This window comes from Microcaecilia unicolor, chromosome 2 (genome assembly GCF_901765095.1).
Source record: "Microcaecilia unicolor chromosome 2, aMicUni1.1, whole genome shotgun sequence".
NCBI classification, from domain to species: Eukaryota; Metazoa; Chordata; class Amphibia; order Gymnophiona; family Siphonopidae; genus Microcaecilia; species Microcaecilia unicolor.
The window spans coordinates 293839332-293855453 of record NC_044032.1 but is presented as its reverse complement, the minus strand read 5'-3'; the positions used below and the strand labels follow the sequence as shown (position 1 = coordinate 293855453).

General features: G+C 48.1%; 1 protein-coding gene across 3 annotated transcripts in view; it reads right to left on the bottom strand.

Annotated features, from left to right (window-relative positions):
• Positions 1-16122, bottom strand: part of ZDHHC21 (zinc finger DHHC-type containing 21) — an 81277-nt gene that overhangs the window by 41086 nt on the left and 24069 nt on the right. For all 3 annotated transcript variants that reach the window (XM_030192437.1, XM_030192439.1, XM_030192440.1), the window contains exons 4-5: positions 15658-15769; positions 12363-12501 (exon numbers count right to left, since the gene is read on the bottom strand). In XM_030192437.1, the coding sequence (XP_030048297.1) occupies positions 12363-12501; positions 15658-15769 (251 nt within the window). The remainder of the gene's footprint in view (positions 1-12362; positions 12502-15657; positions 15770-16122) is intronic.

Here is a 16122-nt window from a genome sequence, read left to right as displayed (position 1 = left end):
AATGTGTGGACTGAAGACCATGTCGCAGCCTTGGAATTTTCTTCAGTGAAGGCTGACCTCAAGTGGGCTACTGATGCAGCCATGGCTCTGACATTATGAGCAGTGACATGACCCTTCAAGGCCAGCCCAGCATGGGAATAAGTGAAGGAAATGCAATCTGCCAGTCAAACTGAAATTGTGTGTTTCCCAATGGCAATCCCCATCCTGATGGGATCAAAATAAACAAAAAGCTGGGTGAATTATCTGTGGGGCCATGTCCGATCCATGTAATAGGCCAATGCTTTCTTGAAATCCAAGGTGTGCAAGCTGCTTTCACCAGGATGGGCGTGAGGCCAGGGAAAGAATGCTGGCAAGACAATCGACTAGTTCAGATGAAACTCCGACATCACTTTCAGCAGGAACTTAGGGTGTATCCATTACTAAGGCATGAAGCTCACTGACCCTATGAGCTGAAGTAACAGCCACCAAGAAAACGACCTTCCAGGTCAAGTACTTTGGATGACAGGAATTCAGTGGCTCAAAAGGAGCTTTCATCAGCTGGGCGAGAATGACGTTGAGAACCCATGACATTGGTGGAGGTTTGACAGGGGGCTTTGACAAAAGCAAACCTCTCATGAAGCGAACAACTAGAGGCTGTCCAGAGATGGGCTTACCTTCTACACATCCTATATAATAAAAAGTACCTCCAACGTTCTGAAGCTGAGTCCGTGGCACTTAAACCTTGTGGCATTCGTGCTCTCCATCTCATGAATTGACGTCAGTACTTTCTGGTACGTCACCAGCGACACTGACCAACCACATGAAAGCAGCACGAGGCACACCAATGGACTGAAAAAACAGCCCAAACAGCCTACCCAAACAAGTCCATAAACCGCTACTAAATGGACTTGGGAAAATCCACAATTCCGGGAATAACATGTATAGAATGTTTGTACGTTTGGGAAGCTGGAGTTGGATTCTAGACCACAGTTTCTGGAACACTGACTGCCCAAACCGACTGTCACGTTGGGTATCCTGTTTAAGGCAGTAGTGAGATGTGAATGTGTGGACTGAAGACCATGTCGCAGCCTTGGAATTTTCTTCAGTGAAGGCTGACCTCAAGTGGGCTACTGATGCAGCCATGGCTCTGACATTATGAGCAGTGACATGACCCTTCAAGGCCAGCCCAGCATGGGAATAAGTGAAGGAAATGCAATCTGCCAGTCAAACTGAAATTGTGTGTTTCCCAATGGCAATCCCCATCCTGATGGGATCAAAATAAACAAAAAGCTGGGTGAATTATCTGTGGGGCCATGTCCGATCCATGTAATAGGCCAATGCTTTCTTGAAATCCAAGGTGTGCAAGCTGCTTTCACCAGGATGGGCGTGAGGCCAGGGAAAGAATGCTGGCAAGACAATCGACTAGTTCAGATGAAACTCCGACATCACTTTCAGCAGGAACTTAGGGTGTATCCATTACTAAGGCATGAAGCTCACTGACCCTATGAGCTGAAGTAACAGCCACCAAGAAAACGACCTTCCAGGTCAAGTACTTTGGATGACAGGAATTCAGTGGCTCAAAAGGAGCTTTCATCAGCTGGGCGAGAATGACGTTGAGAACCCATGACATTGGTGGAGGTTTGACAGGGGGCTTTGACAAAAGCAAACCTCTCATGAAGCGAACAACTAGAGGCTGTCCAGAGATGGGCTTACCTTCTACACATCCTATATAATAAAAAGTACCTCCAACGTTCTGAAGCTGACTCCGTGGCACTTAAACCTTGTGGCATTCGTGCTCTCCATCTCATGAATTGACGTCAGTACTTTCTGGTACGTCACCAGCGACACTGACCAACCACATGAAAGCAGCACGAGGCACACCAATGGACTGAAAAAACAGCCCAAACAGCCTACCCAAACAAGTCCATAAACCGCTACTAAATGGACTTGGGAAAATCCACAATTCCGGGAATAACATGTATAGAATGTTTGTACGTTTGGGAAGCTTGCCAGGTGCCCTTGGCCTGGATTGGCCGCTGTCGTGGACAGGATGCTGGGCTCGATGGATGCTTGGTCTTTTCCCAGTATGGCATTACTTATGTACTTATGAGACAATGTTAGAAGGGTGAGGAAGAAGACGCAATAAAAGTCTTAGATGCTGGTTTCAAAATTTTTGAGCTGGCTCCTACATTTAATGAAAAATCTGTCAAGGCCTGCTATGAGGCATAACCAGAGAAAAGGAGATCCACGTCCTACAATAAAACCTCGTGCCTTGCACTCAGATGTGGAGTTGGGCATATATGCAGACACGGGACCAACTGTACTGGAGCAATACAGAAGCAGCAGAAATTAAGCTATGCTCCGCACCCTGAGATAGCGCTATTATCCATATTCATAGATGGAGCCTTGCTGATTACCCCAGATGGAGCTATGCCCTACACTCAGAGGTGAGGCTGCTCTCTACATGCAGAGAGCTGTGCACTAAATTCAGAGAAACAGAACTTTGCTAAACATACAGAGATGATACAGAATCATGCAGAGATGGAGCTGCGCCCGACTGGCAGAAACAGAGTCGCGTCCAGTCATCACAAATGGACTCTGCCCCACAAAGAAGCCGCGGGCACCAGGTGGTCATTTTCAGAGTCAGGACTAGGTCTGTGTTCTACACACAAAAAAAAGGAGGGGTTTGCTCCCCATTCAAATATGGAACTGTTCCAACCGACAGAGAGGAAACTGGGAACAACATCCTGAGACAGAACCGAACTAAGACTAGGACCAACGAAGCACAAGTGAACCATGTTAGACATGGTGATGTGGCCACAGGGTGTAGGCAGAACCATACTCCACTGCCAAACACCACACAGCACATGGAAAGGGGAACTGCGCTGTACAGACAGTGATGGAGCCACGCTCCACAAGTAAAGGGTAAAGAATCATGGATTTAATAAGCCTTTCTGTGGGTATAACCAAAATGGTTTACATATATCATTATGCAGGTACTTTCTCTGTCTGTAGTGGGATTACAATCTAAATTTTGTACCTAGGGCAATGGATGGTTAGTTGAGTGACTTGCCCAGGATATCACGGAGCTGCAGTAGGAATTGAACCCAGTTCGCCAGTTTCTCAGCCCACTGCACTAATCATTAGGCTACTCCAATGGAAGATGCTCAACAGACATGAAAGAGCCGAATTCTGCCGACACCATAGAGCCACGAGCTTGCCAAGCAGCCGTAGCAGTAGCCATACACTGAGCTGAAGCTGCCACTGTGAAGCAAAGGCCAACAATGGCCAACGTAACTGCCGGAGGCTGACATAGCTGCAGTTGCTGTCTGTAGAAGCAAAAAAAGACCCGATGCCACCTGCCCAGCAGAGAGAGGGCACTCGAGACAGTAAGAGCCTGACAGTATGCAGTGGGAGCAAGGCCAGGCAACCTGTGCAGCCCCCCAACAGGAGGGTCCCGGAACAGCGGCCATGAAGGTTGGTGAAGATGCCACAAACTATCTTCCGCCAAGCAGAAAAAAAAAAAAAAAACAGAGGGCTGCAACCACTTGGCACCTACTCCAAACCACAAGGCTACAGTGGCCTGAAAATCAATAGTGCAAGCGCTAAATAATCTGAAGGGCAATCACCCATGTTGGAATGGCCCCAAGGTGGCTAAAGGCCCAGAGAGCTGCGAGGTGAAAATGCTGCTGAAGTCAAAGTCCACTAATGCAGACAGGAGCTTAGGGTTGACAATGCTTCAAGGGACCAAAAAACAGGCCAGATAACTGGGAGTCTAAGGCTCCCGATGTCGCCCAAGATCGTCGCCTTAGGGAGGCCATGCCAGGATGACAGAAGGTGGCCGCTACAGCAGCACACCACTAGATGCTGATACAAACGCTGGTCACCAGCTGTCCCTGCTTCAGACAGAAAAAAAATGACCATGCTTCAGGAAGGAGAAAACAAAAACCCAGTCCAAGCAAGCTGCAGCTACGAAAACAAGGAACACTGCAATCTTGTACCTGGAGTAAATGCAGATGGCAGCAAACACCCCTGCAAGCGCAGGCACAAGCTGAAGGTTGCCTATGCAGACGGGAAAGAGCAAATCGATGAGAAGCCGAGATGACCTGAGAGCAGCAAGGTCTAGGCTTCTTCTATGTGGGAATTAGCAATGCATAGTAGCATAGTAAATGATAGCAGATAAAGACCTGAATGGTCCATCCAGTCTGCCCAACAAGATGAAGTATTACATACCATGTAAAATGAGTTTATATGTATACCAGAGTTTGATTTGTCCCTGTCCTTCTCAGGGCACAGACCGTAAAAGTCTGCCCAGCACTGTTCCTGTGCTAAAAGTTCAGAAGCTAACGTCGAAGCCCCTTAAAATTTAAATCTATTTAGTCATGATCAGGACACAGACCGTCTAAGTCCGACCAGCACCGGTTTTACTCTGCAAATACTGGCGTCGCCAACCAATCTCCGCTAAGATTCCATAGATCCATTCCTTCTAAACAGGATTCCTTTGTGTTTATCCCACGCATGTTTGAATTCCGTTACCGTTTTCATCTCCACCACCTCCTGCAGGAGGGCATTCCACATATCTACCACCTTCTCCGTAAAAAAATACTTCCTGTCATTACTCCTGAGTCTGCCCCCCTTTAACCTCAATTCATGTCCTCTAGTTCTACCACCTTCCTGTCTCCGGAAAAGGTTAGTTTGTGGATTAATACCTTTCAAATATTTGAACGTCTGTATCATGTCACTACTGTTTCTCCTTTCCTCCAAGGCCAGCAAGTCTCTCCTCGTACAGTTTGCAACGCAAATCCCATACCATTTTTGTAGCTTTTCTTTGCACCGCTTCCAGTCTTTTTACATCTTTGGCAAGATACGGCCTCCAAAACTGAACAATACTCCAAGTGGGGCCTCACCAACGACTTGTGAGAAGGAGCCAAGGCCCAAAACCACAAAGGCCAACAAAAAACCTCCGCCAATCAAGGGAACTGGCACCATCCACACCACAACGATCCGAGAGCTGTAAAGACAGAAAAGGAGAAAGAGCAATCCATTATTGCAACCTGTGTCCAAAATGGCTGCCACCAACTGACAAGAGGCACTGTAAAAAAGTGTGCCAAAACCACTCCCGCGCTGGCCCAGCAGTATTGTCCTGAAAACACAAGCAAACGCTCACACAGGCTGCTCAAAAAGAAATAGTGTACCACCGCAGCTGCACTAACCCAAACAGCACAAACCCGGCAAGACAGGAAGAATGAAAAGTTCATACTCACAATTTTGCCAGCCTTACTGGTACCCACAGGCCTTCTGAGTCCCATCAAGTGGCTGAATCCAGACAGCTACAGGAGTGCAGACATATAAGCAAAAACCTTCTCTCTTCCAGCATTATTTTTTTTCAAAGTTCTGTGAGGAGGAAGAAGAGGAAGGAAATTGCAGGAAAGGGTAGGAGGAGGAACCTGGCACCTCCAGGTGTACTCCTAAGTCAGGCATTTCTACTGACCTAGACAACTGAACCAGGAAACCCAGAACAGGAGCCACAGATGAAGGAGAAAGGAGGAGCTCTTAAGAGACTATGCACTGCCTACTGGAGACAGAGAATACTGACTGACCAAGGAGCATATCATCCTATGTGGCAGAGTTCAGTTTGGTACTCTCTACCTCCACCTGATGGTCATAAACCACATGACTCTGGATTCGTCTGCTGCTGACGACAAGGAATCATGCATTTTACTATATTTACAAGTTAGATACGGCTTCTGTAAATTCTACAATTTTGATATTCTCACAAGTGGGTAACGCCGATCCGCGTCACCCGGTCTGGCTTGCCATAGTGAAAAAGAGAGCTTTTATGCAGCGCAAGCCTTCCCACCCGCTGCGTGAACGGGGTCTCTTCAGTTTAATACTAAAGCAAAAAACAAACAAAGTAAAATTAACCAAGGAGACAACTCAAAGGGGAGATGGGAGGGACTGTGAGAATATGAAGCCTGCTGTCCTCAGAGAATACCTGCTACAGGTAAGTATCTTTGCTTTGTCCGAGGACAAGCAGCCTTCTATCTTCTCTCAAATGGGGAATCCCTAGCATCCAGGCTCACCGAAAACAACAAACATTGGTCAACTAGGCCTCACAATGGCGAGGACATAACTGAGATTAACCTACATGCAATCTGAATGACAGTGTAGAATGAAACAGAATAAAATGGGCCTAGGAGGGTGGAGTTGGATTCTAGACCACAGTTTCTGGAACACTGACTGCCCAAACCGACTGTCACGTCGGGTATCCTGTTTAAGGCAGTAGTGAGATGTGAATGTGTGGACTGAAGACCATGTCGCAGCCTTGGAATTTTCTTCAGTGAAGGCTGACCTCAAGTGGGCTACTGATGCAGCCATGGCTCTGACATTATGAGCAGTGACATGACCCTTCAAGGCCAGCCCAGCATGGGAATAAGTGAAGGAAATGCAATCTGCCAGTCAAACTGAAATTGTGTGTTTCCCAATGGCAATCCCCATCCTGATGGGATCAAAATAAACAAAAAGCTGGGTGAATTATCTGTGGGGCCATGTCCGATCCATGTAATAGGCCAATGCTTTCTTGAAATCCAAGGTGTGCAAGCTGCTTTCACCAGGATGGGCGTGAGGCCAGGGAAAGAATGCTGGCAAGACAATCGACTAGTTCAGATGAAACTCCGACATCACTTTCAGCAGGAACTTAGGGTGTATCCATTACTAAGGCATGAAGCTCACTGACCCTATGAGCTGAAGTAACAGCCACCAAGAAAACGACCTTCCAGGTCAAGTACTTTGGATGACAGGAATTCAGTGGCTCAAAAGGAGCTTTCATCAGCTGGGCGAGAATGACGTTGAGAACCCATGACATTGGTGGAGGTTTGACAGGGGGCTTTGACAAAAGCAAACCTCTCATGAAGCGAACAACTAGAGGCTGTCCAGAGATGGGCTTACCTTCTACACATCCTATATAATAAAAAGTACCTCCAACGTTCTGAAGCTGACTCCGTGGCACTTAAACCTTGTGGCATTCGTGCTCTCCATCTCATGAATTGACGTCAGTACTTCCTGGTACGTCACCAGCGACACTGACCAACCACATGAAAGCAGCACGAGGCACACCAATGGACTGAAAAAACAGCCCAAACAGCCTACCCAAACGTGAACGAAACACCTCACAGACACACTCGACAACACCCCCCCCCCCCCCCCCCCGGTGCTCTGTCACTCCAGAGATGCCACTGGACCCCATCCCCCGGCCACAGCCCATCTCATCCACTCTCACTGCCACAGACCTCCCTCTCCTGTCCAGACCCCCGCCCTCTCCTGTCTGACTTCGGACCTCCCCCTCCTCCCCGAAGGACTCCCTCCCGAATCGCCATGCCGCTACAAAAAAAAGAAAATCAAAGCCGACACTTACCAGTTGATCCCCCCTGCAGCGCTGCACTGACAGCTGGAGCCAAGGGAAATGCTCTGGCTCTGAGAACAGCAGCAGTCAGTCAGACAGGAAATAACTCCCTAACTCTCGGCAAATTCTTTGTTTAAAATAAATTTTATGGTTCACTGATTTTTTTTTTTTTTTAAAGTGAGGAGAGAATGAGAGAGCCAAGCAGAGAGCACAGAATCCTGTCAGATGAAAGTACAGGGTGAAGCAGGGACCTTGCAGAAAGGTATGCCCCCAAAGGTGACTGAGGGAGGGAGGGGGGGGAGGGCGACCCTGGAACTGGGAGGGGGACGACCCTGGGAGGGAGGGAGAAAAACCCTGGAACTGGGAGGGAGGGGGGAGGGATGACCCTGTAACTGGGAGGGAGGGGGGAGGGATGACCCTGGAACTGGGAGGGAGGGGGGGGCCCTGGCACACACTCTCATTCTCACAGACACACTCACACCCAGTCTCACTCTCTCTCTGTCACACAGTCACTCTCCCACATTCACTCTCTCTCACACACACACTCCAAGGAAAACCTTGCTAGCGCCCGTTTCATTTGTGTCAGAAAAGGGCCTTTTTTCCTAGTTGATAATAAGTACTAATTGCACTAAGCTGAACCCTTATGGAGTTGGTCTTCAGACCAGATTCTGATAAGTGAACAAGGTATTCAAGCAGGGTCTGTGAAGGGCAAGTAAGGGGATCTAGGGCCTTGCTCTCACACCAGATGGCAAACCTCCTCCATTTAAAGAATAACACCTCTTAGTGGAATCTTTTCTGGTAACCAGCAAGACCCGGGAGACACCCTCTGAAGACCTCAGGAAGCGAATTCTAGGAACATCCAGGCTGTGAGAGTGAGAGATTGGAGATTAGGATGTAAAAGCAACCTTTCATCCTGCGTGATGAGGATCGGAAAACACTCCAATCTCCATGGTTCTCTGGAGGATAATTCCAGAAGAGGGAACCATATCTGCTGCGGCCAGAATGGTGCAATCAGAATCATAGTTCCGTGGTCCTGCTCGAGTTTCAACAAACTTTTTCCCACTAGAGGTATTGGAGGATACGCATACAGAAGACCTGTCCCCCCACTGAGGAGAAAGACATCGGACGTTAGTCTGTCGTGGGCCTGAAGCCTGGAACAGAACTGAGGGACCCTGTGGTTGATCTGAGTGGCAAACAGATCAACCGAGGGAGTGCCCTACACTCAGAAGATCTTGCGGGCTATGCCCATGTTGAGAGACCACTCGTGAGGTTGAATTATCCTTCTCAGTCTGTCGGCCAGGGTGCTGTTTGCGCCCACCAGATAGGTGGCTCGAAGAAACATGCCACGGTGGTGAGCTCAATGCCACATCTGGACGGTCTCCTGACCACAGAGGGCGAGATCCGGTGCCCCCCTACTTGTTCATATAATACATTGCAACCTGGTTGTCTGTTTGGATGAGAACAATTTTGTGAGACAGCAAATCTCCGAAAGCCTTTACAGCATTCCAGATTGCCCGAAGCTCCAGGAGATTGATCTGTAGATTCGCTTCCTCAGAGAACGAAGCTCCATGAGTCTGAAAAGCCCATCTACATGAGCATCCCATCCTATGAGAGATGCATCCGTCGTCAGCACTTTTTGTGGCTGAGGAATTTGAGTCAAACTGGATCGAAAGGTCCAACACTGAAGGGAGCGTACAAGTTCTGGGGACACTCGGATGACATCTTTCAGACTTCCCGTAGCCTGAAACCACTGAGAAGCTAGGGTCCATTGAGCTGATCTCATGTGAAGACATGTCATGGGTGTAACGTACACTATGGAAGACACATGCCCCTACAATCCCAACATCAGTTGAGCTGTGACCTGCTGAGAGGCTCAAACCTTGGATGTGAGTGCAACTAGATGGTTCGAGCTTTCCTCTCGGACACAAGTGCGGACAATCTGGACTATCAAGCAGGGCTCCGATGAACTCCAATCTATGAACAGAGCGAAAATGGGACTTGGGGTAGTTTAAACGAACCCTAGTAGCTCGAGAACCCAAATAGTCATCCGCATGGACTCCTGAGCTCCATCCGGAGAGATGCTCTTCACCAGCCAATCATCTAGATACGAAAACACATGGGCTCCCAGTCTGCATAGCGATGCTGCAATTACTGCTAGACATTTGGTGAAGACCCTGGGAGTTGACGCAAGGCCAAAAGGCAACACGCGGTATTGACAGTGATGTGTTCCCAGCCGAAACTGAAGATACTTCCGGTGGGCTGGAAGTATCAGGATGTGAGTATATGCATCGTTTAAGCCCAGACAGCATAGCCAATCATTTTTCTGAATCATTGGGAGAAGGGTGCCCAAGAAAACCATCCTGAACTTTTCTTGGACTAAGAAGTTGTTCAGGGCCCTTAGGTCTAGAATGGGACAAATCCCCCTTGTTTTCCTCTGCACAAGGAAGCACCTGGAATAGAATCCCCACTCTTCTTACCCTGGTGGAATGGGTTCGACCGCACGGACCTTCAGAAAGGTGGAGAGTTCCTCTGCAAGTACCTGCCTGTGCTGAGAGTTGAATGAATGAGCTCTCGGTGGGCAATTTGGAGGTTTGAGATGCCGATTGAGGGCGTACTCGAGACAGACTATTTGAAAACCCTACCAGTCAGAGGTTATAAGAGGCCACCTTTGGTGAAAATATTTTAAACTCTCTCCGACCAGCAAGTCGTCCGGGACGGATATTTTTAATGCGGCTATGCTCTGCTGGAGCCAGGTGCACGCTGTTGATGCAAACGAGTGCACTAGGGCTGAGCCTGAGTACGCTGGTGAACCGCAGGATTGTACCTACGCCTAGGACAGTAGTAGGAACTGCTCCTGGGCTTGCCAAAAGTCCTCCTAGTAGAGGCAGCAGATACAGAAGGCACCCGGCGGGAGACAGAAGAGATTGTATCAGTGTGTTTCTTGATGTGGTCAGTGACCTCCTCAACCTTCTCTCCAAAAAGGTTATCCTTCCAGCAAGGGGCATCTGCTAGCCTCTGCTGAAGAAGTCAAAAACACACAGCCATGAGAGTTTGCACATTGCTATACTTTGAGCTGAGATCCTGGATGCCACATCAAAAGTGTCTTAAGTGCCCCTGGCCAAGAACATTCGACACGCCTTCTGCTGCTTGACCAACTGGTGATGAGGCTCGGCGTGTTCCAGAGGCAGCGCATTCACCAAGTCCGACAGCTGCCTCACCGAGTTTCGCAAGTAGACGGTCATGAAGAGCTTGTAGGATTGTATGCGGGAGATGAGCCTTGAAGCCTGGTACATCTTCATTCCAAAAGAATCCAGAGTTCTAGTTTCTCTGCCTGGGGACGCCAAGGCTCAGTCCCCAGTACCCCTGATTCTTTTGAGAGCAGACTCCACCACCATGGAATTGTGAGGTAACTGAGGCACGAAAGAGACCAACAGAGAACACTCCCAGTTCCTGAGAAGGACTTCCTTGAGTACCTCATGGAGAGGGACAGTCACAGTCTCCTTATGAGGAGATGTGTAGTCCAGGACCTCAAGCATATTGGCCCTGGGCTCATCCTCCACTTCCAAAGGAAATGGAAAGGTATCAGTCATTTCCTTAAGAAAAGATGGAAATAAAAATGGGATCCCCTCTGAACCCTCCCCTCCACCTGAAAGGAGACGGTCTCCGCCAGAGAGCCTTTTATTTCCATCTCAAAAGAAGTACATGGGATCCTCCTCTGAATACAAACAGAAATTGGGTGTAAAGGAACCGGTATCAAGTGATCAGTCACCACATCAAGGTAACATGCTCCAAAAGACACCCCGGAGCTCCCGGCACCATGCTTCTTGGCCTTTGCCCGTGTCACCAAGGCTCCTCAGTGCTGATGAGGACATTGTCAAATCCTCATATCGCCTCAGGGTCGGGTCCGATGATGGATGGTCCCGGGGGGGGGGGGGGGGGGGGGGGGGCTGCACAGCAGGAGGCCTCGAGAGGGATGGAGACCCACTTGACGCCTCACTGCTCCCAGTGTCTAAGGGTTTAGAACCAGCCACGCTTACTAACGCTCCCGATACTGATGCGATGCTCGACATCGAGGCCAACACCTCCAACCTCGATGAACAAACTTGGCTCCAAAAATCCTCTCTTGTTGAGCCTCTTGGGAAACCTGGGTCCTCTTTTTCATACGAAGACAGAGAACACAGTTAGCAGGGCTATGGTCGAGCCGAAGACACTGCAGACACCAAGAATGGGTGTCCTTTCCCTAAGAGAGTGCAAATGCACCGGGTACAGTGCTTGAAGCCACTGGGAATCTTCTTGGAAGGAAAACCTTTGTCAGCTAAATTAAACGACTCAGTGGTGCCTGAAAAAGGGGCAAGGCACGGAGAAAAAGAAGGGAAAGACACGACCAAAGTCAGGGCCTAAAAATGGCCCAATGACAACGGAAAATAAAGAAAACAAACCTGGGCAAAATAAAACTAAGGAAAAATAAAGGACGGGTTTGTAAGGCCCAATTAAAGGAGCCACAAGAAAATTAGAAAAAAAAAGACCAAAAAGCACTAACAGCTCTCAAAAAAAACAAAAAACGGAGAGGACAAAAAAATGCACCTTCTCCTGTCGCGGAAAAAAGAGAACCAAGGAGACCACATTCACGCAGCAGGCGAGAAGGCACTTGTGCATGCGCGGTGGATCGTGGCTCGCACTCCACAAAAGCTCTCCTTTTTACTATGCCAAAAGCCGAACTGGGCAACGCGGATCGGCGTCACCAACTTGTGAGAAGACAGAAGCCTGCTTGTTCTCAGAGAAATAAATTTGCCAACCCATCTACATTTTTCTGAAATACACATGCCTGTATCAGCCAAAGTCCATATACCAAGTTCAGGGCTTTGACGAACTGGAAACAGACTGATTTGATTCAAACAATGGGAGTTTTTTTGGTCACTTAGCAGTGCTGTGCGATAATACATGAACTACTCCATTACTGCCTATGCAAAAAGTTTCTTACCCCATTAACACTGCGCAGGGGCTGGAAGTAATAGTAGTGGCAGAAATCGAGCAGCAGCGTGTAGGCACTGAGGAGCTCAGTATAGAAGCACAGTTGCAGAAAGAGCCAATGGTTGTCCTCCCCAACACAGTTGTTTATCCTGCAGAAAAATGGTATGGTTACATAAGCTGCTCTCAAGCTTCTCCCACACAGGACCCTGTTCAGAACTGCGCAAACTTCAGGGTGGTGAATATGGATGTAAATGGATTTCAACCAGGTGTGTTTAGCACAAGTGTTTCTATGAATAAGAAATATAATAAATGAAATGGCTGAAAATTATATGGATAACAGATTTATAATTTGACAAAGTAGGGTCCCAGAAATGTGAAGAGCAAGATTATGCTAGGCACAATCTCATTTTTTCCTAAATTGAAAACACTGTTATAATTCATGGACTCAAAAGATTTATACATTTGTTTTCAATCAGGACATGTAATTAACTGTAACTAGCTGGAACCTGCATAGCATGTGTAATGGAATTATCTTTATCCTTCCTTACCAGGGCCAAGCTCTTCCTATCCCAGCCCTTCACCCAACAACTCTCCTCTCCATCTCCCATCCTCCATCCTCCATCTGTCCCTATAAAAAAACAAGGAAACTCTTCAATGCTTTCCAGCTCCCTAATATTTGTTAATCACCACTATCCTCTCCCAAATCATTCCTCTCACTTAACCCAACTATTCAATTTCACTCTAACCCCCTTCATGTACTCCCATTCCCTTAAGTCACACTTGCTCATACTCTCCCATCAGCATCTTTTCATTACTTGCATCTTTTACTGCTTTAAACACATTATCACACCTCTCTAGCTTTGGTCTTAGTAAATCTCACTTTTCTATCTAAAAGATCACTGCATTCCCAATCACTTCTCTCTAATCTATCGGCTTTCCATCACCCACTTCACCCCATTCCCAGCTATTTCTCTCACTGCCCACCTACCTGCTTATCTAGCTTCCTTTCACTCACCACCCATTCCCTCATTCTACCTTTTGTACTCACCCCTCATTTGCTTTCTTCTACCTCTCAATTCCAGCTCCTTTCTCAACACTCATCCTTTGACTCCCCTCTACATCTTTCACACGTCCAGGTCCCACAATGTCAACCCTCTTTCACATCTTCCACAGGCCCTGGGTCCTTTCCACTTTCTCTCACCCACTTCCAGGTTCTTCATACTACCTCTCAAACTTTCCCCAGCTTTCATCCTGCCTCCACTGTACATTCAGCCCTGTCTTACACATCAACTCACAAACCTTTAGTCCATCTAACAACCACCTTATGTTCCCAAGTCACCAGTAACTCCTCCAAGTTCTTGCTCCCTCCCACCAACCCTGAGTAGTTTTCCAAGTTCTCATCCAAATCAAGTCACCACCTTCCCCTCTAGTTCCAAACTGCCCCATCCTGTTCTACTTGACTCTTACTTGACTCTTAGGGCTTCTTTTTCTCCATTAATGGACCAGGTGAAGCCAACAAGAGAATGAAACCAATGGCTTGATACAGGGCCAACGAGAGGGGAGAGCAAAATTCCCTGGGCCCGGCATCCAAAGGGAAGCCCGGCACCAGAATGCTTCTTCCTGCCTGCTTCTTGGCCTGTCCTCTCCTGCTCCTGCATACCGCCCAGGACCTGGATGATTACATTAACGAAATATCGTATTAATGCAATCATCCAGGTCCCGACTCCAGGCACACAGAAGCAGGAGAGGACAGAGTGAGGGAGCAACGCAACAGTGACTCAGAGACAAAAAGGTGTAAGGAGGGGTCACGGGATCCAGTCTTGCCCTAGGCCTGGTTGTGTCTTTCGGCGGCACAGGCTTGACACATCAAACCCACTGCTACTTATGCCAAGGCCTCCCCCCTCATGGGCTGCTCAAAAATTTATATTTAGGTATATTCTTCCCTCTCTATTTGTGATTATTAAAAGCATGCAGGGAAGGCTTAGTGAGTTGGAAGTACTGGGCTGCCTACACTGCTTCTAGCTGGGGCATGGAGGGAAAACTGGAGCAATTAAGGCCCACCAGATCTGCACAAGTACTTGAGGAGAGAAAGGAAATGTAGACTATTTTTTCTGGAGTGGGTGCATTTATCTACCCATAGTAACCAGGGCCGGTCTTAGGCAGGGGCGACAGGAGCGGACGCACAGGCGCTCCCCGCCATTCGATCCTCACCTGCCTGCACTCAGCTTTCTGACAGCCCTTTTTTCCTTCCAGCCGCCCTGCGTTTAAAAGTCGCAGTGGCTGCAGCGAAAGCACCAGGCTCAACTCTACTTTCCCTTCTCTCTGTGTCCCGCTTTTCTCTTATGCAATTTCCTGTTTCCACGAAGGCGGGACACAGAGAGAAGGGAAAGTAGAGGCGAGCCTGTTGCTTTCGCTGTAGCCGCTGCGACTTTTTAAACGCAGGGCGGCTGAAAGGAAAGGAGGGCAGGCAGGTGGAGCTGGGGTTAGACCTGAAACTCAGTGACTGAAAAGGGGGGTAGATTTGGCCCTGGCCCCCCTGGCGACAATACCCTTGACCCCCCCCCCCCCCCCCCCCCCGCCACCAACCCTACCCGCCTCCGCATCAGATACCTCGTTTCCTGCAGCCGAAGAGAGTCTTCTTTAGTTCAGCGCCGGAGTAGCGCCTTCGTTCAAGGAAGTTCCTGCTGTGATCAGCTGTTTCTGACGCCTTACGTGCAGGACATAAGGCGTCAGAAACAGCTGATCACAGCAGGAACTTCCTTGAACGAAGGCGCTACTCCGGCACTGAACTAAAGAAGACTCTCTTCAGCTGCAGCAAACGAGGTATCTGATGCAGCAGCGGGGGAGGGTTGGTGGCGGGAGGGGGGTTCAAGGGGATCGTCGCCAGGGGTGCCATGGCCAGATCTACGGGGGCTCAGGCCCCACATAGCTAGGCCACTGCACTATACCAGGACATTTCAGTTATGATTTAACAGGATGCCACCTCTCTCTAATCTATCCCACCTCTGAAACGTTCCTACAATAAAAGTATACCTCTGAATAAGAGAAAAAGGGAAGAATACTACCCCACCAGCTCTACCAAAACAAATTTAGAGTCCCAGAGCTCCTAATCAGAATGAACAGTCAATTAGAACTATATGGTTGCAAAGTAGAGACTAAATGAGGTGATGACACATGTAAAGGTTTATAACCTTAAACCATATCTGAAATTCTACAGGTAGCCAATGCAACTCAAAAAGACGTGGAGATTCACAGCAGGACAGTACTTGTACGTCAACAGTTACTGAGAGCAGGTTTTGTCTTACCATGGGCAGTGGTGATCCATCCGCCTGACACAGTGCCCACAACGACTGCAGTGATGGGAACGCTTTGGTCTCATCATATTACATTTGTTACACAGCTCCCAGAATTCTCTATCTGTAGACCAGAAAACAAATTTAATAATAAAATGAAGTTTATCTGGCTTTCATATCTCCAAAAATGCTGTGATTATGCCCACTTCTGCCCAATCATGAAAAACTACATCACATCCATTATGAAGCCAGCTCTTGCCTCATCTATGTCTTGCAAGACTTCATCATTTTTCAGAAACACAATGTTGTATAAGAGAGCATAGTTCTGTGTCTTTAGATAAGAAATTTAAAAACAGCAGCCAAGCCTACTATACATGTGACTGTCTGCACAGGTTTGACGTACTGCAATAGTAAAAGCATGCTGAGATCCAGTCTGAATGCAAAATACTGTACAACTCCAACTTTATTGCCGTGTAT